The 23105-nt window shown below is 37.8% G+C and overlaps 1 protein-coding gene across 1 annotated transcript; it reads left to right on the top strand.

The window, feature by feature from the left end:
* The first annotated feature begins 3356 nt into the window (after nt 1–3356).
* LOC109422343 (integrator complex subunit 9) lies at nt 3357–6723 on the top strand. Its single transcript, XM_062848927.1, has 4 exons — nt 3357–3555; nt 3616–3807; nt 3875–4077; nt 5084–6723. The coding sequence occupies exons 1-4, from the start codon at nt 3547–3549 to the stop codon at nt 6672–6674; spliced, it is 1995 nt and encodes a 664-aa protein (XP_062704911.1). The 5' UTR covers nt 3357–3546; the 3' UTR covers nt 6675–6723.
* Nucleotides 6724–23105: the final 16382 nt, after the last annotated feature.

Genomic DNA, 23105 nt, shown 5'->3' with positions numbered 1-23105 from the left:
AACAAGAACAAGAACAAGAACAAGAACAAGAACAAGAACAAGAACAAGAACAAGAACAAGAACAAGAACAAGAACAAGAACAAGAACAAGAACAAGAACAAGAACAAGAACAAGAACAAGAACAAGAACAAGAACAAGAACAAGAACAAGAACAAGAACAAGAACAAGAACAAGAACAAGAACAAGAACAAGAACAAGAACAAGAACAAGAACAAGAACAAGAACAAGAACAAGAACAAGAACAAGAACAAGAACAAGAACAAGAACAAGAACAAGAACAAGAACAAGAACAAGAACAAGAACAAGAACAAGAACAAGAACAAGAACAAGAACAAGAACAAGAACAAGAACAAGAACAAGAACAAGAACAAGAACAAGAACAAGAACAAGAACAAGAACAAGAACAAGAACAAGAACAAGAACAAGAACAAGAACAAGAACAAGAACAAGAACAAGAACAAGAACAAGAACAAGAACAAGAACAAGAACAAGAACAAGAACAAGAACAAGAACAAGAACAAGAACAAGAACAAGAACAAGAACAAGAACAAGAACAAGAACAAGAACAAGAACAAGAACAAGAACAAGAACAAGAACAAGAACAAGAACAAGAACAAGAACAAGAACAAGAACAAGAACAAGAACAAGAACAAGAACAAGAACAAGAACAAGAACAAGAACAAGAACAAGAACAAGAACAAGAACAAGAACAAGAACAAGAACAAGAACAAGAACAAGAACAAGAACAAGAACAAGAACAAGAACAAGAACAAGAACAAGAACAAGAACAAGAACAAGAACAAGAACAAGAACAAGAACAAGAACAAGAACAAGAACAAGAACAAGAACAAGAACAAGAACAAGAACAAGAACAAGAACAAGAACAAGAACAAGAACAAGAACAAGAACAAGAACAAGAACAAGAACAAGAACAAGAACAAGAACAAGAACAAGAACAAGAACAAGAACAAGAACAAGAACAAGAACAAGAACAAGAACAAGAACAAGAACAAGAACAAGAACAAGAACAAGAACAAGAACAAGAACAAGAACAAGAACAAGAACAAGAACAAGAACAAGAACAAGAACAAGAACAAGAACAAGAACAAGAACAAGAACAAGAACAAGAACAAGAACAAGAACAAGAACAAGAACAAGAACAAGAACAAGAACAAGAACAAGAACAAGAACAAGAACAAGAACAAGAACAAGAACAAGAACAAGAACAAGAACAAGAACAAGAACAAGAACAAGAACAAGAACAAGAACAAGAACAAGAACAAGAACAAGAACAAGAACAAGAACAAGAACAAGAACAAGAACAAGAACAAGAACAAGAACAAGAACAAGAACAAGAACAAGAACAAGAACAAGAACAAGAACAAGAACAAGAACAAGAACAAGAACAAGAACAAGAACAAGAACAAGAACAAGAACAAGAACAAGAACAAGAACAAGAACAAGAACAAGAACAAGAACAAGAACAAGAACAAGAACAAGAACAAGAACAAGAACAAGAACAAGAACAAGAACAAGAACAAGAACAAGAACAAGAACAAGAACAAGAACAAGAACAAGAACAAGAACAAGAACAAGAACAAGAACAAGAACAAGAACAAGAACAAGAACAAGAACAAGAACAAGAACAAGAACAAGAACAAGAACAAGAACAAGAACAAGAACAAGAACAAGAACAAGAACAAGAACAAGAACAAGAACAAGAACAAGAACAAGAACAAGAACAAGAACAAGAACAAGAACAAGAACAAGAACAAGAACAAGAACAAGAACAAGAACAAGAACAAGAACAAGAACAAGAACAAGAACAAGAACAAGAACAAGAACAAGAACAAGAACAAGAACAAGAACAAGAACAAGAACAAGAACAAGAACAAGAACAAGAACAAGAACAAGAACAAGAACAAGAACAAGAACAAGAACAAGAACAAGAACAAGAACAAGAACAAGAACAAGAACAAGAACAAGAACAAGAACAAGAACAAGAACAAGAACAAGAACAAGAACAAGAACAAGAACAAGAACAAGAACAAGAACAAGAACAAGAACAAGAACAAGAACAAGAACAAGAACAAGAACAAGAACAAGAACAAGAACAAGAACAAGAACAAGAACAAGAACAAGAACAAGAACAAGAACAAGAACAAGAACAAGAACAAGAACAAGAACAAGAACAAGAACAAGAACAAGAACAAGAACAAGAACAAGAACAAGAACAAGAACAAGAACAAGAACAAGAACAAGAACAAGAACAAGAACAAGAACAAGAACAAGAACAAGAACAAGAACAAGAACAAGAACAAGAACAAGAACAAGAACAAGAACAAGAACAAGAACAAGAACAAGAACAAGAACAAGAACAAGAACAAGAACAAGAACAAGAACAAGAACAAGAACAAGAACAAGAACAAGAACAAGAACAAGAACAAGAACAAGAACAAGAACAAGAACAAGAACAAGAACAAGAACAAGAACAAGAACAAGAACAAGAACAAGAACAAGAACAAGAACAAGAACAAGAACAAGAACAAGAACAAGAACAAGAACAAGAACAAGAACAAGAACAAGAACAAGAACAAGAACAAGAACAAGAACAAGAACAAGAACAAGAACAAGAACAAGAACAAGAACAAGAACAAGAACAAGAACAAGAACAAGAACAAGAACAAGAACAAGAACAAGAACAAGAACAAGAACAAGAACAAGAACAAGAACAAGAACAAGAACAAGAACAAGAACAAGAACAAGAACAAGAACAAGAACAAGAACAAGAACAAGAACAAGAACAAGAACAAGAACAAGAACAAGAACAAGAACAAGAACAAGAACAAGAACAAGAACAAGAACAAGAACAAGAACAAGAACAAGAACAAGAACAAGAACAAGAACAAGAACAAGAACAAGAACAAGAACAAGAACAAGAACAAGAACAAGAACAAGAACAAGAACAAGAACAAGAACAAGAACAAGAACAAGAACAAGAACAAGAACAAGTATAAGAAGAATAGGGAGAATAAAAAGAAAAATAAGAAGATTTTTGGTCACATTTGCAATGGTATTATCGTCGCACCACCAAATCGAAGTCGTCGCATGAAGCACATGCGAAGATGCAGCTGCGAAGTAAATTTGAATCTAGTTTTTCTGTTGCGCATCATTAAGCTTATTAAGAGCTACAATATGCACTAATCCAAATTGAGTTGCGACATTTCTAAGTAAGTAAAAAATCAATTTTCGCACGTTCGGTCACTTCGGATTTCGACCAAAAGCATAATAATTAATTTTGAGTCACCCTATTGAACCGATAGTCTGTACTCATTTTTGCGTAAAATTTGTTATTCGTGTGAGACAGGTGAGCGGAGCAAGTTGGAAAAGAAAACGAGAGAGAAACGTCACTTCAAGAAGGGTTTGTTTATGTTTACTTTTGCTTGAAGCCGGCAGTCAATGTTTTTTATTAGAAAATATTAAATTTTAGCGAAAATATTGTAATAAAGTTTGTTTCAACACATATATTCCAACATTTTTGCAACAATGAAGCTCGTAAGTATTGATTAAACATCCGAAATAGTGAATTTATCCAGTGATCATCTTGAATTTCAGTACGCTTTGAGTGGAGACCCAGCCAAGCCGTGCTACGTGTTGAGCATTTCCGACCTGCTGATTATGCTCGATTGTGGTCTATCGGTCAGTTCGGTGCTAAACTTTTTACCGCTTCCACTGGTTCAGAGTGCCAAGTTTCAATCGTTACTCAGTTGGAACTGTCGGGATCCGGAAATTCAACTGGAGGACGGGGTGAGTGATTCATTGCATCTGCAAGGGCTTGGGAAATGAGGTCAAATTTTGCTTCGCTTGCCAACAGGAAATCAAGGAATGTTGCGGTTGCTCATTTGTTAATTCAGCGCCCGAGTTTATCCCGCCTCTGGACAAGGTGATCAATTTCTCTGAGATTGACGTTATTCTGATTTCGAACTATACCAACATGATGGCACTGCCGTTCATCACGGAAGGAACGGGTTTCACTGGCACAGTGTATGCCACGGAACCGACTCTGCAAATTGGACGGTAAGAGATGTAGGGTAACCCAAGGTTAGCTTAAAAGTGTAAAGCCTTCAGTACACGCTTTGCCAAGTGTGCCAAACTTTTCCGCACGCATCAACCAACAGCAATGTTAAAATTGAAACCATTGTTGGCCTGTTGGACTATGCGTGCGGAAAAGTTTGGCACACTTGGCAAAGCGTGTACTGAAGGAACTCAATCATCTTAAGTTCTAAATCAGATTGTTTTGATTCCTTAAATGACTTCTCAGTTTAGTAAGTAGGGTATCGCGCCACTTGGGCGGTGGCTTCTATATTCGTCTGTTTACCACTATAACTCAGTCAATTTTGAACCAATTGACTTGAAATGTTGTACACTGGTAGATACTATACCTATCTCACCACATTCCAAAAGTTGTGTCAATTGGTTCAAATTTGGCTGAGGTATAGTGGAAAACAGACGAATATAGAAGCCACCGCCCAAGTAGCGCGATTCCCTAGTCAGTTTTTATCTAGTTTTAATGGCAAAGAAAGTGTATTTTAATTTCAAAACTTGCTTTGAAACAAGCAGATTTAAAATATGACTTATAATCATCCACAAACAATGTGCCAAAACTGATTCAAACTTGATATAGTTTGGTTTAGTTCGTGCTCTTAAGGACAGACTTGTTAGAATCCCAAAATGGCCGACTTTGGCACCTACTCACGATTTCGAGCGCACAAATCTCTTTGTAAACAAAACCAGCGCACCTCATCTTTTTATTTTGAGCTTATTACAAGTGAGCAAGAAGAGAATATCTAATCTAATGCACTGTTGTTTGAAGCTTGCTTCTTGAGATGTGTGCGTTTGAAGTTCTGATGCACTGTTGAAGCGGGATTTCAAGATGTTTGTCCTTTAAGCAATTAACTGAATTTTAGATTGTAATGCCCATAGCTTTTAATTTAGATATGGCAACATTATAGCACTATGCCTCATAATTCTTATTAAAGTTTAAGTAATATTAATGATGTCACGTATGTTTCTCAAAATACAGGTTCTTCCTAGAAGAGCTGGTGGAATACATCGAAGCATCACCCAAGGAAAATACCGCAAGAGTTTGGAAGGATATCCAACATTTGCTTCCGCCGCCTCTAAACGATGTGTTCAAACCGAAAAATTGGCGCCACCTGTTCAGCATGGATGCCGTGAACAAAAGCCTGGCTCGTGTGCAAATGACTGGATATGACCAGAAGTTGGACATCTTTGGAGCGCTTCAGGTTACTCCGGTAAGTTCGGGATTTTGTCTTGGTTCGAGCAACTGGATCATCAATTCTGGGCAGGAAAAAATCTCCTACATTAGCGGGTCGTCTACGTTGACTACGCATCCACGGCCGATCAACCAATCGGCGCTGAAATACTCGGATGTGGTAATTATGACCGGGCTGACCCAGGCTCCGCACGTTAATCCGGATGGTATGCTTGGTGAGCTGTGCATGAATGTGGTTATGACTTTGCGAAATGGTGGATCGGTTCTCATTCCTTGCTATCCTTCGGGAGTGGTGTATGATCTTTTCGAATGCTTATCCTCGAGTTTGGATAATCAAGGATTCTCGCAGATTCCGATGTTCTTTATTTCACCGGTAGCAGATAGCTCGTTAGCTTATTCCAACATTCTGGCGGAATGGCTTTCTACGTCAAAGCAAAATAAGGTTTACATTCCGGACGAGCCATTCCCTCATGGAAGTTTGGTTAAAAATGCCAAATTGAAGCATTTCAAACACATCTATTCGGAGGGATTCAGCACTGAATTCCGTCAACCTTGCGTCGTGTTTTGCGGCCATCCCAGTCTACGTTTTGGAGACGCAGTCCATTTTGTAGAACTATGGGGCTCCAACCCGCAGCACACAATCATCTTCACGGAACCAGATTTCCCATACCTTCAGGCCCTGGCACCATACCAACCCTTGGCTATCAAAACCGTTTATTGCCCAATAGAAACATCCCTCAACTTCCAACAAGCCAACAAGCTAATCAAGGAACTGAAGCCAGGTGTCTTGGTTATCCCAGAGAATTACACTCAACCGCCGCCCATCGCTCCTCACAAAACAGATCTAGTGATTGACCAAACACCAGACAAGATGATCATCAAATTCAAACGTGGAGAAGTGATCAAACTTCCGCTAAAACGGAAACGATCCCGTATCTACCTGGACCCGCAGATCGCTCGTTCGTTGGTGCCACACGAAGTCCAGCCCGGCGTGACCATTTCCTCAGTAACCGGCGTACTCCACGTCAAGGACAACATTCACGATTTACACCCACTGGAGCCCACTCCCGAAGAGCTGGAGGAGCAGAAATCAGCCAAAACGGCAAAACTTCAACCCCCGTCGCACAATCGCTATCGAAACGTGAAATACGAATGGGGATCGCTGGACGTGAATCTGTTTCTGAAAAAGCTTGCCCAGGATGGCATCACGGATATCAAGGTGGAACAGGGCGGAGTGGACGAGATCACGTTGCACCTGGCCAGTGAGGATACGATGATCAAGGTAAGCGAAAAGAACACCAGTATCGTTTGCGGCGGGAAGCAGAGTTTGCGACTGAAGCTGAGGGATTTGTTGCTGCAATGCGTGCAAAACTTTTAAGATGAATATTAATGAAAAATAAATAATAAATTATGCAAAAAAGGGCAAACCTGATTTTTATTGGCACTGAGCATGATCACAGACCTGGGGAAAGTATCTCGAAACATCAGATAACTTGTTATATTATTTATCAATAAAACATGCAGAATTTAGGTTTTACAAAACATTCAATTACAAAAACTTTTGGTATTCTTGTAGGTAATTATATGCCAAACAATTTCGTCGAAGATCATTAAGTAGGGTGGGCGGGGCATTATGAGTCACCATAACCTTATGGCATTATGGTAGTGTCATCACAACCTTGTAAATATAAATCATATGGATTTGTATTCGTCCTCTTAATCTTCAATACATTAGTTACATATGATAAAAGTCAATAAAAAGTTACAAGAAATACAAAACATGATTTTGAACTCATTGTTTTAAATAGAGACCGATTTTGCTCTGAGAAAGAAAAGTGCAGGGCACTTGTTAAGTAATTCAGATTTTCTCAACGAAGAACGGCAATAAGGTCTTGTACCATTTTGGACAGCTGTACCCATAGGCGCCAAATTAGGGGGAGCAAGCATGGTTTTGCCACTCAACTAAGGAATCAAAATAAAATTCATTTCGGTGAATTTTTTTTTATCTGTATTAACGAGATTTTTAGCCTTAGGCTAGTTCATCTCGGGACCCACGCTTTATTTCCCTTCCAAAGGAAGAACTCACATTTTGTGAGTTTTTCGGGAGTGGGATTCGATTCCAGGTCCTCGGCGTGATAGTCAAGTGTTCTAACCATTACACCAGGTTCGCTCCATTTCGGTGAATGAATTTTCTCAATTATTCATTTTTGTGTCACTGACAATTTTCACTGAGAAATATAACTAGACCGTAACTCCCGATTATTTTTCCAATCACCTCAAAACTTGTGTATAGTAGTTAATTACAATACTAACTAACTGCTCTATTTGTTTATTAAGTCGGATTGTGCGTCTGTTAACAGAAATTGAACATTTTACGACGTGGAAAAAATATTCGTGACAGAGAATTTAATGAAAAAGAGAGCCATTCAGCTGACAATGAATGTGGCCAAACATGAATGAAAAAATGAGAATGTCAATCGTCACTTTCAACCTTCGATTTTTTTACACACTGCCTGTAGTACACAGGGTCAAATATTTGACAACGAAAGATCTCAAGAAACAACATCAGTTGTTTGCACTAATGAAAATTCGATCGATTCAAACAAGATGTTTGAGTACTGGTTTCTTTTTGGACAAATATTTGACCCTGTGTACTAGTAGCATAATCCTGTGCAAAATTCTAATCAATTGGTTTCAAATTGACTTAGTTGTAGCGCCATGCGCCCAAAATAGGTATACATCTGCCCAAATGGTACAAGACTCTATATCCCTTTCGTGACGAACCAACACAATTGTGCTGTTGAGAGATAACAGTTTTGCGTGTTTTTCCATCTGTTTAGTCTTTGTTTCATGTGATGTAGTTAAACTGTTTCAATAATTCAGCCATTACTTATACTTGTATGTGTGCAAAAAAACTTTTGTTTACGTTGCCTCTGAGATTTACCACTGCAAGTTAAACAAAAAGTGGACAAACACTGTAAAACATGAAAAAGTTTTATCTGTCGCATATTTTTTATTTGCGTTTTATCTAGGTAGTCAAAGCTAGAAATCCAAAGACAAAGAGTTGTTCCACAGATAACAGGTGTTTATGCTAGTACAAATTTTTCGCAGAATCCTGTGTAAATGTTCAAAACGATATACGTTGGCTCACTACCGCCATCTACTCAACTTATTGCGACATTACATCTAACTTGAATGCAAGAATAGTTCAAAGTTACAGTTTCATTCGAGATCGAATACAATCTTGAATGTAAAATTGCGTAGTGCATGCAATCTTGAAAGCGATCGCTGACTATCGATCACAGCGCCATCTCTAAATGATTGCCACATGAGTTTCAGCTGCTCGTTACATACAAAATGGCAGTTGAGCATTTTTACACACATTGCCAATATAAGCATAAACGTCTGTTAGGGGAAGACGGGGTAAGACGGCCACCCTAAGCCAAAAAAATCATTACCTAACACTGACAATGAATTACACTAGTTTCAACACAGCATATCATTTTTCAAAGTTTTGGTCATGCAAGAAAATAATTTTTCGATTCGTGCTGTTGAAACTTTTATAATTTTGAGCCATTTGAAAATGTGATTAAAAAGAACTTTATTTTTTAACGACGGGGTAAGACGGCCCACCAGCGGGGTAAGAAGGACCATCACTATTTTTTTGAATAATAGTGATTAGAAATGTTTGAATTCCATACCGTAAAACGGGGTATCTTTGATAATGCGGGTAACTTTGATAGTGCGACTGACATTGTATAGTTCATCTTATAACTATGATTCCTTCAATTAGTTAAGAAAAAGGGAAACGTAGATCAAAACTATACATCTGAAAGCCCATTCATTTATTTAGTTAACATCAAATTCATGATAATACTGAATCAACAATTTGCCGCCATAATACTCGATTTGCAGCTGCAGCTCTCCAACGTCGGTCACGCCCAACACTCGCCAGATCACGCTCCACCTGGTCCGCCCATCGTGCTCTCTGCGCTCCACGCCTTCTTGTACCAACCGGATGGTTAGCAAACACCAACTTTGCAGGGTTGTTGTCCGGCATTCTTGCAACATGCCCTGCCCACCGTATCCTTCCGGCTTTGGCTACCTTCTGGAAAGTGCAGCGAGCTCGTGGTTCATCCTTCTCCGCCACACACCGTTCTCCTGCACGCCGCCGAAGATCGTCCTTAGCACCCGTCACTCGAAAACTCCGAGTGCTTGCAGGTCCTCCTCGAGCATCGTCCATGTCTCGTGTCCGTAGAGAACCACCGGTCTTATTAACGTCTTGTACATGGTACATTTGGTGCGGGGGTGAATCTTTTTTGACCGCAGTTTCTTCTGGAGCCCATAGTAGGCACGACTCCCACTGATGATGCGCCTTCGTATTTCACGGCTCACGTTATTGTCCGCCGTTAGCAAGGAACCGAGGTAGACGAATTCTTCTACCACCTCGAAAGTATCCCCGTCTATCGTAACATTGCTGCCAAGGCTTGTCCTGTCTCGCTCAGTCCCACCTACCAGCATGTACTTTGTCTTAGCCGCATTCACCACCAGTCCGACCTTTGCTGCTTCACGTTTCAGGCGGGTGTACTGTTCTGCCACCGTTCCAAATGTTCTAGCAATAATATCCATGTCATCCGCAAAACAGACAAATTGGCTGGATTTCGTGAAGATCGTACCCCGGCTGTTGAGCCCGGCTCGTCGCATAACACCTTCCAGGGCGATGTTGAATAGTAGGCAGGAAAGTCCATCACCTTGTCGTAGTCCCCGTCGAGATTCAAATGAACTGGATAGTTCATCCGAAATCCTTACGCTGTTCTGCACACCGTCCATCGTTGCTCTTATCAGTCTAGTCAGCTTCCCGGGAAAGCTGTTCTCGTCCATAATTTTCCATAGCTCTGTGCGGTCGATACTGTCGCGTCGTATGCCGCTTTGAAGTCGATGAACAGGTGATGCGTTGGGACCTGGTATTCACGGCATTTCTGGAGGATTTGCCGTACGGTGAAGATCTGGTCCGTTGTCGACCGGCCGTCGATGAAACCGGCTTGGTAACTTCCCACGAACTCATTTACTTTAGGTGAAAGACGACGGAAGATGATCTGGGATAGCACTTTGTAGGCGGCATTCAAAATGGTGATCGCTCGAAAGTTCTCACACATTAACTTGTCGCCTTTCTTGTGGATGGGACAGATTATCCCTTCCTTCCACTCCTCCGGTAGCTGTTCGGTTTCCCAGATCTTGACTACTAACTGGTGCAGACAGGTGGCCAACTTTTCCGGGCCCATCTTGATGAGTTCCGCTGCGATACCGTCCTTACCAGCCGCTTTGTTGTTTTTGAGCTGGTGGATGGCATCCTTAACTTCCCTCAGCGTGGGAGTTGGTTCGTTCCCGTCCTCTGCTGCACCAACATAGTCATTTCCTCCGTTGCCTTGGTCCTCCGTGCCTACATTCTCTTCGCCATTCAGGTGCTCGTCGAAGTGCTGCTTCCACCTTTCGATCACCTCACGTTTGTCCGTCACGAGGCTCCCGTCCTTATCCCTGCAGATTTCGGCTTGCGGCACGTAGCCTTTGCGGGATGCGTTGAGCTTCTGGTAGAACTTGCGTGTTTCCTGTGAACGGCACAGCAGTTCCATTTCCTCGCACTCCGCTTCTTCCAGGCGGCGCTTTTTCTCCCGGAAGAGACGGGTCTGCTGCTTCCGCTTCTGTCTGTATCGCTCCACATTCTGTCGGGTTCCATGCTGCAGCATTACCGCCTGCGCTGCATCCTTCTCCTCCAGAACCGCTTTGCACTCCTCGTCGAACCAATCGTTTCGTCGACTCCGTTCTACGTACCCGATAGTGCTCTCAGCTGTGTTGTTGATGGCTGCTTTGATTGTACTCCAGCAGTCCTCTAGAGGGGCCACATCGAGCACACCCTCGTCCGGCAACGCTGCCTCGAGATTCTGCGCGTATGCGGTGGCGACATTCGGTTGCTTCAGTCGCTCTAGATCGTACCGGGGCGGCCGCCGGTAATGTACGTTGTTAATAACGGAGAGTTTTGGGCGCAGTTTAACCATCACCAGGTAGTGATCGGAGTCGATATTAGCGCCACGATAGGTCCTGACGTCGATAATGTCGGAGAAGTGCCGTCCATCAATCAGAACGTGGTCGATTTGCGATTCCGTTTGTTGTGGTGATCTCCAGGTGTAACGATACGGGAGGCTGTGTTGGAAGAAGGTGCTACGAATGGCCATGTTCTTGGAGGCGGCGAAATCGATGAGGCGTAGGCCATTTTCGTTCGTCAGCTGGTGGGCGCTGAACTTTCCAATCGTCGGTCTGAATTCCTCCTCCTGGCCTACCTGAGCGTTTAGATCCCCTATGATGATCTTGACGTCGTGGTTTGGGCAGCGGTCGTACTCGCGTTCGAGCTGCGCGTAAAATGCGTCTTTGTCATCATCAGTGCTTCCGGAGTGAGGGCTGTGCACGTTTATTATGCTAATGTTGAAGAATCGGCTCTTGATCCTCAACCTGCACATTCTTTCGTCGATCAGCCACCAACCGATCACGCGCCTCTGCATGTCGCCCATCACTATAAAAGCTGTTCCCAGCTCACGTGTGTTGCCGCAACTCTGGTAGATGGTATGATTACCTCTAAACGTTCGCACCATAGATCCTGTCCAACACACCTCCTGCAGCGCTACGATTCCGAACCCGCGGTCCTTCAGTATATCGGCGAGTATGCGGGTGCTCCCGATGAAGTTGAGAGATCTGCAGTTCCACGTACCGAGCTTCCAATCGCAAGTCCCTTTTCGTCGCTGTGGTCGTCGCCATTGGTATCGGTTCGCATTCTTCTCTTGTTGATTTTCCGGTGCTAGTCTTTTTTACGGCTGGCTCGCAGGGCCTGACACCAACCCACTAACCCAGGGAGCTGGGCTTACCTTCCCGGAAGCTACGGGTTCTGCATTGGCATTTCCTCCAACTACAGTGCTAAATAGCTAGGCTCGAGCGCCAGTCTTCGCCGGGGGTGGTGTTTTTAATGGGCGCCCAGGAGATAATATTTTACCTGAGCTTCCACCCCCAATCTTAAGCCTTAAGCCCATCTTAAGTGTATTTTCTTTAAAACCGAGTTTATATTAAACTTTCTGGACAAAAAATAAAAATTGTTGATATTTTTGTCATTCGTCAACCCCTTCAAACAATCTGCTGTACGACTTCGTTTTAACTATTTTTTCAATTAATGGCCTCTTATTCTTAGTAGATCCATCATAGTAGATTCCAATTCTTACCTTGAATCTCTTAACGAAGTGGGTTTTTACGAACTGGAACCAATTTTGTAAATTGGGACATAAATCTCCATATACCAATAAACGCCTAAAAGTATGCAATTCCCTTGTAAATTCATGTAGTTTAATCTATTGTGTTAAAAATTTGTTTATAAAACATTCAAAAACAACCCGTAAAAAAGAACTACAATGAATAACATGTAATCATATGTTGATGTACCGGTAAAAATATATTTTTACACAGATACTGATTTTTTATAGCTAAACCCATTGTGTTTTTCACTCAGTACTCCAAAAGAATGTAGAATTTTGTAATAAAATCTATATTTTGATATAAAAATTCAATCAAATATATTCCACAAGGCTTCTATCATCATGTTCTTACTACTAAGATTTTAATCAGTGAATATTTTTTTGGAAATTATGTGTTTTCAGGGCACTATCAAAGTTACCCCAAAATGAAAATGTGAATCTCGCTCATATGAAAAATTAAAAGTCATCCAAAATATTTAAAATTATTGAATCTTTCAATTGCAATTGATAACTGGTGCCCCAGTACTTGTTTTAAACATATTAAGCTATGGAAAATACTGTAACATGGAAAAATATCAAGAAAATTTGTTGAAAAACTATCAAAGTTACCCCATTTTACGGTACGTTGAAATAAGATATGACTCCCTTAAGTCCTTCACATGGAATATTGGTTAACATAATTGTCCGGGGGTTACCATTTATTATTTTTATTGGGGTGTCGTAAATACGGATACTCAAACACCCATTTACATCACAAAAATTTTGTTTCTGGTTACGTCCAGCGCAAACAACGCAAATATGAGTTTGTTTATGTGAAATGGCATATTTTCAACAAACAATGGTCCCAGACCCTATAAGTTTTTTTCCTCGTATTCATATATGCTCCATATTCATACGTAATAAACACTTAAACATTTCAATAATTATGTATAAAATATACAATTTGGGTGGTCGTAAGACTTCAAAATTGGCGAATTTATGTTATTATTTTAGTCGCAAATTCAGTTTGATTTAAGTCTTATAATAAAAAATAAATCAATTTTAACCCTATCCCGCCCATGCCAACAACCCCATTGCCTATAAACATTTTTTATTGTGTTTAAATTAAAACAACTTTAACTTGAAAATTCTATGCATGATGAGTCCTATGAAATTTGGAAATTTAGGGTACAATGGGGTTAAATGAAAAAAAAAAAACAATTCAAAAGCTTGAATAACTATATAAGGTGGCAAATAACTTGTATGATAAATAATTTCCATAAAAATTGATAAACGAATGATTCTTGTACTTACGACATCTCTACAAAATCTGTTTACCCCAATTTCTCTAGAAATACAATCAAGTTGTTCCACTGCAGTGAATATAATATGTCTTTCAGATTACCGTCTACCAGAGCTGCCACATACAGGGTTGTATACGAAAAAAAATTTGCCACCCTCTCGTTTATTTTTAAACCGCAAGGCAATGGAACAAGTTTGTTAACTCAAAAAATAGTATATTTTTGGAACTATTTTTTAAGCTTTCAGTCCTAGTAAAATACTTTGAGGTAGCAAAATAAACGAGGGGGTGCCAACTTTTTTCGTGTACGGAATACAGGTAATGTGGCAGCTCTGCCGTCTACCCTCGATGGTTTGACCTCATCTAATCTGAACACTTTTTAATTTGACCCCCTCTAATCTGCACATCGTTCAAACTAAAAATGATTCAAACGTCATTCTGATTATGGAACGGGGTGAAACGGAACGCAGAATCAAAACAAAACAGCAAAAAGGGTTACCATCAGTGTAATTTTCGATGCCGACAGGGTCACTAGAAGTTCAAATTAAAAAATGAACCCCGTTGGTTTGCATGAGGTGTCGTTCAAACCAACGGGGGTATAACATTATGATTCCAATGAGTATGCATAAAATATGTTATAAATATGAAGTTTGGGGGATAATGGGGCAAAATATGCTGCTGCTTATTTCTCGGAATGTTAGTATTGAAGATGAGGAAATTTAGAATCAATACGTGAAATAATATTAATACACCTGATTCTTTTTTGCGCGGGTCGTTTTTTTTCTCTGTGTCTTTTTTTACAAATTGACCTGATTTTTTGTACACTGATAGTACTAATCGTACATATACTGCCGTGAATCGCATATTTATCCCATTTGCATAGGAAATCCAGCAAAGATTGGATATGCGATTCACGGCAGTATATGTGTACAAAATTTCATGTGAATCGATTCAAAATTGACTGAGCTATTGCAAAAACCACACCCGTGCAAAAAATAATCGGGGGTTGTAGTAACACATTGTAGTAACTAATCTCTAAAATGCGTTCGATATATTTTTTTAAGCGAAAAAGCAGCTTAAACATCAAATAGGTACTTATTTTGTTTTGCTATATGCTAATAATTTGCCACTCTTATTCCACTTACCCGTCCTAAGTAGAGACTCACAAAAAGTATAGCAACAATATTACATTACATTGACTCATCTTGATATCTCCAACACCTGAAGACTTACAAAGGATGCTGTCTTCATCAAAGTTATTCAGAAGCCCAAAAGCAACAACTTTTCCGAAGGGGACATTTTTGTAGGAGTTCTGGTTTTAGATATATCGAGTTGCGTCAGGGTGATGCAATATTGTTGCAATACTTTTTATGAATCTCTACACAGATAAAAATAATGAGATTTACACGTCATGTAAACTTCATTTTAGTCATGTAAACTTAGTGTTATGATGATTTACATGATATATCATGTAAATTTGTGTTATATGTCATGTAAACACTCAGAGTCATGCTAAATTACATGACATATAAGGGAAGTTTACATGATATTTCATGAACTTCACATGATATGCCATGTAAACTTCTATGATATCCCACGCTCCAATCATGTGCATCATATGTCACAGAATTTTACACTCTTTTTTTGATCTGTGTACTTATGACGGGTAGTATATTTCTTTTACTATTACTCGATACTGATACTAGATTCACATCGGAGTCATCTTCATCTGGCGTTGCGTTCATTGGAGCAGAATCTTCCCTTTTCATCATTTTTATAAAGTCATACTGCCGTGTGCATCATAGTTGTTAGATTTTGAGCTAGCAGCTCTAAAGCGGTATGCAAATGAAAATAGTTTTGGGAGACCAGGATAATACATCTGTCATTATATTTTTTTCTCTGGGGACGATTTCCTTGCCAGATGTTCTCGAACAAACTTATGTCTTCCTCCTGCTTGTTCGTCAACGAAGATCAGTGGTGGATATGGCTAATACAAAAGAAAAGTTAAGTAATTATACTATAGTATACACTCTATAGGTATACACTCAGGCAAATAAACCTAAGATAATAATAAGGTCTAACTTATGAAATGGCCTTTAAACAATTCATAACGACTAGATTGAATTTCATAAGGTCGGTTTATGACGCAGAATCGACTCACTGTTTGGCTTTTATACACAATTTAGCAAGACGATATTCTCAAGTGTCGATAGTCGCGTGGATTGGGCTCGAGCTAAGTGATTTCGACGTTTATGGATCGATTCCAGTCTGCATCATTTTACGATTTTTCTGCACTTTTCATAAGTTTATTTTATGTAATTAGGTCATAATAAGCATGTTCAATTTTCATAAGGTATTCTTATGGCATCCATACTTTACAGTTATGGCTAAATTTCATAAGGTATTTTGATGAATTTCGGTAGTTTATGTATTTCGCTGAGTGTAGGGCATATAGTCGGTGCGACTGGTTCTAACATCAGAACTGTCATGAACCGGCAGTTCAAAATGGAGAAAAGAAATAGAAGAATCAAGATCAAATTATTTTTAACTTTACTCAATTGAATTGGGGCGATGGTATCCCTGCGAAATAATCATTAAAATCATAACAATTGCCGTAAAATAATAGATATTCTCTAGTTTTAGGGGGAACCGGGGTAAAACGAGCTCTATAACTCGCTGGTATTCGTAGAACAAACACCAATTATTATTTTAGGTATTTTACATCTTATACAGGGCTCCTTAATACCTCATTCAAATTGTAAATAGGTATTGGGTTTTGCTTAACTGAGTTTGGTATTCTGCAACTATTTCCTCCTGCTCATAATTGAACGGTTGTATGGGTGTTGAGGTTGGTTTTTTGATATTGTGCAGATATTAAATCGTCTGCTTCAATTACAGCATCTCAATGAGATATTAGGTTGGTATTGGCTTGCGGTAATATTCTATTGTTGAAAAATTACTATCTGTATACAGAAGGGAATATATGGAAAAGGCGTAGATTGTTTTAGGTATTACAATACCTGGTATCATTATTCGTTTTGGCATCCGTAGAATACACACAACCCGAGCTTTCAAATCAGTCGAATAAAATTGATGAAATGTGGGGCATGAAAATAGCTTTATACAATTCACTATCATAATTTCAAAATTAGCTACATCATTTTGAGATCATAATAGTCAATTCTTCCGAACAGGTTCACTATGCAACTAAAATGAGTTGAATAATGAAAAATAGTTGCATAATGTTCATAATGCAACTCATTTGAGTGGCATTAAGAACATTAAGCAACTCAAATGGGTTGTATAATGAAAAAAAAAACATTGCATAATATTTTGTATGGAAGTCGTTGCAAAACTCGATGTTATCTGCATTCTGTACGACTCGTGCTGAAAAAATCTACTTTTTGCAACTCGTCACATAAATAACTATTATAATTATTTTAAACGTTATCAAAATTGCATCATTATCCTTACAGTTTTTTGACGACGAGAAAAAAAAACTAATAGGTTTACCGTAAACGCATCATACTTTGCGTACCTAGAGCCTAACTTTGCGCACTTTTCTTAAATCCGTTAAACATTATTGCTGATGCACAGTGCAAACTTTTTTTCATGGAATACTAGCTAGTGATTGTGGGCAGATGAGAAAAATATGAATGTAAAAAAAAAGAGATGGGTTTAAAGGAGTGGTTACCACCAAATGCGCAATGTTTGGCACTGCGAAAAGTTTGGTGGCTACACGGTAGTGTACTTGTTATCACCATAATATATTTATGAAAACTGTATCAAAAGTTGGAACGTTGGTGTAAGTTAATTAAAACTTAAGACAGTGTGTCACTGAAAATTGGGTCAAGGTGAGAAAAATTCAATAATCTTCCATTAGCTTTCAACTGCCTTTGACATGTAGGTTGTTATTTGTCATCGACCAAATGTTTGGGGTTATTTTTGCAAGACATGGCAAATTCATTAAATTCATTCAATTTTTTTTTTGCGGCCCATCAGCCAGGAAATCAGTCCTAAATTATTGAATCTATACGATAGTCTTAACTTTTCAGGACGCGCGCTGTTGTAAAAAGTACAACCCTACCAAAAAACCACGCCCATCATATGCAGCGCTAGCGCGGTGCAGCTTCGGTTACTTGAAGGCGCGCGTCCTGAAAGGTTAAACTGCTTTGTTGACTCATTAAACAAATATTCTATGTGGAAGAAAAGTTCTCATAGTTCCATGGCACCGATTGATTGAAGGGAAAATATAACGGAAACAAGCAAAAAAAAACTTCCGGTAATTGATACTGTGCACTTGCACTATCTTTCATTGACATGACAATCGCATATCCGTGTCTTTTATGTTTGATTTTGAGCATATCCGCTGAAGAGAGTATAGGTGTATACCTGCTCTACGGGGCTGTCCATTAATTACGTAAGGGAATTTTCTCTATTTTCTGACACCCCCTTCCCCCCTTGTAAGATTTTTTGTATGAAACCCCAAATATTTTTGTATGGCGCGTAAGATTTTGCAAACCCCTTCTCCCCCTATAAACCCTTACGTAATTAATGGACGGCCCCTACTCTGTGTAACATTATCGAAGAAGTCAGTGCATTCTTATCACCATATAGCGGTACCTCACAGAAAAAAAATGCACTTCGTAAAGTATACCGTCATTTGTTCTCTATTATAGAACCAGTTTCATTTCCATTTACGAAGAAAAGGTTTTGCAAATGCTTTCGCCCAAACTTCCTCCAATCATAAAAAAATACTACGGAGGTATATTGCCATCTAATATTCATTCATCGTGTTGTCACATTCCTGTGTCTATGGGTAGTAAATTATCAACAACCATTAACATGCATTACCTACTGGACTTTCATCGAAGGGCTATTCCTTCTTTCGCACACAGTTGAAAGTCAATAAGGGAGATGATTATCCGTCCCATTAAAGTTGTCTAAAAATTCATACTATAGTCGAAATAACGTTAAACAGCCATTATGATCAGTTAGTGCATTTGCTGCAAAAAATGGTAAGCATCTCGATATTTAATAACTACTGATATTTATTTACTGGTTCATGAATATTGTCAAAACGATCTTAAAATTGTGTTGGGCAATGTGTTACTTAGTTTTAAAGAAAGTATCTGCACAGTGTAAGTTGTATTGTTGCCTTAATTAAATTTGTTCGATTTGTTGTGGTAAATCTCAGAGGTAACGTAAACAAAAGTTTGTTTGCACACATACATGTATAAATAATGGCTGAGTTTTTGAAATAGTTTACGTAACATAAAACAAAAACTAAACAGATGAAAAAAATACGGAAAACTGTTATCGCTCAACAGCACAATTGTGCTGGTTCGCCACGAAAGGGATATACAACCATTCCATGGAAAAAGAATAGACTCGAACGTAAAAGTGCTCCGATATTGTTCAAATTCGGTAGGAATGATCTTTACCAAAAACAATAAAACCCGTAATTTTTTGTTTCGCCAATTTAAAAATAGGGTGGTCCGGAAAAACAACATTTCTCATTTTTTTTAAATTTTTAAACCGTCATAACTTTTTAACCATTTGACTGATTTTCAATGAAAAGATTATTAGTTAAATATTTAAGGAAAAATATCGCGAAACAAAATAAGTTAACTCTAATGTGCAAAAATTGTCACAATATCCGTTTTACATGATTTTCATACTATTTAATATTTATTAACGAAAGTTTAACTATTTTTGCATAACATATCAACAAATTTGAAATGTTCTTCAAGTCGTTCTTGAGCAGCATTTTTTTTTTTAATTTAAAGTTTTGGGCTCATATACTTATGGAATGACCATCCCAAGTAACAATTATACTTTTGTGGCAATCCTGAAGTAATTTCTAAGATTGAATAATAAAACTTAGCTATAAAGTTCTTTGTTCTGCAAATTCGAGATAAAATAGGTATAAACTATCCATAAGACTAATCTGGCCCACTCTTCAGGAGATCTTCAAGACTGGTTTTGAAGACTGCTTTGAAACTAGTTGTATTTATGTACTAACACTGATGATTGGTTATAAGAACTTATTAAAACTTTAACAAGAATAGCTTGAAGCATGTTGATCTTTTAGCTGTCTTTCTCAAAAATGCTAATAGTGCATGATAAATGAAATCTTTTACCTCAGCATTATGCAGATGCGAACTAGTTTTGTTTCATGGATGAAATGTTAACTAAACTGCGAATTAATTTCCATCAAATTGAAATGGCCAATGCATCAAAATTGCCTGACAGATCATTGATTACAGGGAATCAAAATTTTCCGTGCCATACCCACTTTGTCGTTGATATGCAACCCAAAACATACGAAAATAACGAAGCGCCTCAAAAATAATATCATTCATTAATATACGAAGACATAAATTTCCTGTAAAAACAAAAGGCTACGCCATTTTTTCAATTCTTTCTAAACATGGCTGCCGTTCCAGGCGAACAAAACTCATGCAGCCGCCATCAATTGTTATTACCTTTAATCCAAACCACCTCAAAACAATGATGGAGCCAAGTCACCTTGCATGAAATCTACAGCATTTATTGAAGATTGTTTTTACTAGTGATGATCTTAAGGCAGATTTGTTCGTCTTAAATGAAACTTATTCGTTTTAACAGCCTTTGACAATTGTTTGTTTACCTTTTTGGAGCTAGAAAGTTGTTTCTGAACATTTTGCTTCAGGAACTGCCAATTCTATTATAATTTCGTCTATTTAATAAGTGCATTTCTAAAACTTACTAGTACATATTACACTATTTAGCATACGCACGAGAAGAGTCACAGTAAGTACCCATTTTAGTTTCGATTCAAGCTGCTGTGGCCTGTGTGAGTAACTGGCTGAAGGTTGGACGACCTCAGCAAGCTACTCGCATTTTTGATTGGCTATAAAATGAATATTTCGTCGATATGATTACTTTTGATCATCAAAACGGCAAAATTAACAGTGAGCAAAAATGTTTGAGTGTTTATATTTGCATAAAAAAGCCAATTTATTAATTGAATTAATAAGATTTTATTACTCCGCTTAGTTCTTGTTCCAGACTAGTGGCTCTAGCTCAAGAATTGAAAGCTTTAAGAAGTTTTTAAAAGAGAATAACTCAGATGAATTGTACTTGAATAAACGAAGCATATACTTTTAATAAAGTTTGTTGATGTTATGTGTTGAAAATTACTTCAAATACGTCTTAAAACTCATTATAAGATCAAATGCCTTAGGGAATCAAGTTGTTTTATGCGGAGTTTTCAAAATTAACTTGAAGAAAACTTAAAAACCGCATACGAACGGAGATTATTTTCTCTTGATAAAAACAACTATAAATGTTTCATGAATTCTTCATGCTATGATAAAGCTTCCATAAAAATAAACAAATCTAAAAGGAATTTAAATTGTTATTTGGGATGCGTCTCCATCACTTTAAAAATGCCGTTTATTTTATTTTTTATTTATATATAAATATATATAGCCATGGACTACTAGGTGAACTCCAATTAGTAAAAAATACCAGCAAATTCGCCTGCTGCATTACTCTTCATCCTCCAAGAATTGCTTTAGACATTCATTTCTTCTCAGATTCCTCCTAAAGTTCTTTCTAAGATTCATTCAGGAGGTCCTACTGGAATTTCTCCAGGAGTGCCATCAGAGATCGATCTAAGAGTTCTTTCTAAGATTTCTCCAGAGCTTCCTTCGAGAGACCCCTTGGAGTTCCCTAGCGGTTTCTTCTGGTGTTCCTCCAGTAATTAAATCTGGGAATCCACAAGAAGTTTCTCCTTGGATTCGTCAAGAAGTTCCTTAGGATTTCCATTTTACAGAATTCCTTCGGTAGTCCCTTCTGGTAATGCGATTTTTCAAGGAGTTCTTTCTGAGATTCCTCAAGGAGTTTCTTAGAGTCTTTGAAGGATCCCTCCAGAAGCTCCTTCGAAGATTTCCGTAGGAATTCCGTTACGAATACCTTCTTGAGTTCTTTCTGGGATTCTTCCAAGATTTTTCAAGATTGGGATTAATACATGAATTCCTTCAAAGATTCCTCTTTCTGGGAATTTCAACCGTGATTTCCGGTATTTCTCCAGAAGTTTCTTCCGGGATTCACTCCTTCTTTTTATGATTTCTTTAACCATAGTAGGATGTTGGGGTCAATATGACCCAGATAGGAACGTTGAACGTACACTACGCCATCGTCGTGCAAAAACCCTAATATCTTAGGAGGGTAAAGAGCCTTCTTGAAATTTCAAGGAGTTTTTTTGTGATTCCTGGGTTCTCCTTTGGAAAACTCCAATGTGATTTTATATGAGTGATTCAATTGATATTTTCTCAAGGGTCTATTTAGGACTCCTTCAGAAGTTCCCTCTGTGATTCTTCCAGGAGCTTTTTTCCTGAAATTCCTAAAGAGGAATGCATCCATCCAGAAGTACTAGCAATTCTCCAGGAATATTTTTTGTGATACCTCTAGGAGTTCCTTCTGAGATTTCTACAAAGGTTCCTTCAGTGAATGTTATTCCTTTTATAAAATTATGAACACACTTTGTAAAATGAGAGGCGAATGACCCAAGTTAAAACCTCTTTAATAAATTATAATAATAATAATAATTAAATAAAATGAACTGTTCTAGTGATTTTTATCAACTTCTTTCAAAATATAGCATATTGTACTCCATATTTTTGTATTTCCTTTCAATTGTCTTGATATTTTGAACAACAGTCGAGTTCTCTAACAATTTTCTTTATTCTCCAAATTTGCATTTGCACAAAGGTGTTTTTTTTATGAATTCAACATTATTTATCACTAAATATCAAACATTATCTTGCTTTTTATCACACTTGCTTTCTCAACAAGTTATCTAGGGAATGCCTTGATCAAAATCTGGGAAAAATCGATAAAGGCATTTCCACAACATTTTTTCTGAGATCAAGTTTCTTATCTTGTAAGGATTTCTAAGGAACCTAAGAACTACCACACATTTTCTTAGCTTTCCTGAACGCTTTTAATAAAAACTAATTCATTTTTAAATTTGTTACAAATTTTTGCATTGAAAACGCCCGTTCCAGTAAAAATTACTCTTACCAATCGAGAAATATCTTTTCTTATCAATGCAGTAATTTTTATTGTGTTTGGGAAATATTTTTTTATTTGTGAGATTTTTTCATTTTCTACTATGCTACATTTTTTACCACTTTGTGCAACTTCAAATTTTAATCATCTAGTTTACAGAGCCCTATTTCTTAATTGC

This window comes from Aedes albopictus, chromosome 2 (assembly GCF_035046485.1).
Source record: "Aedes albopictus strain Foshan chromosome 2, AalbF5, whole genome shotgun sequence".
NCBI classification, from domain to species: Eukaryota; Metazoa; Arthropoda; class Insecta; order Diptera; family Culicidae; genus Aedes; species Aedes albopictus.
Note: the sequence above shows the minus strand (reverse complement) of the source record. Positions and strands in the feature narration are given on the sequence as shown.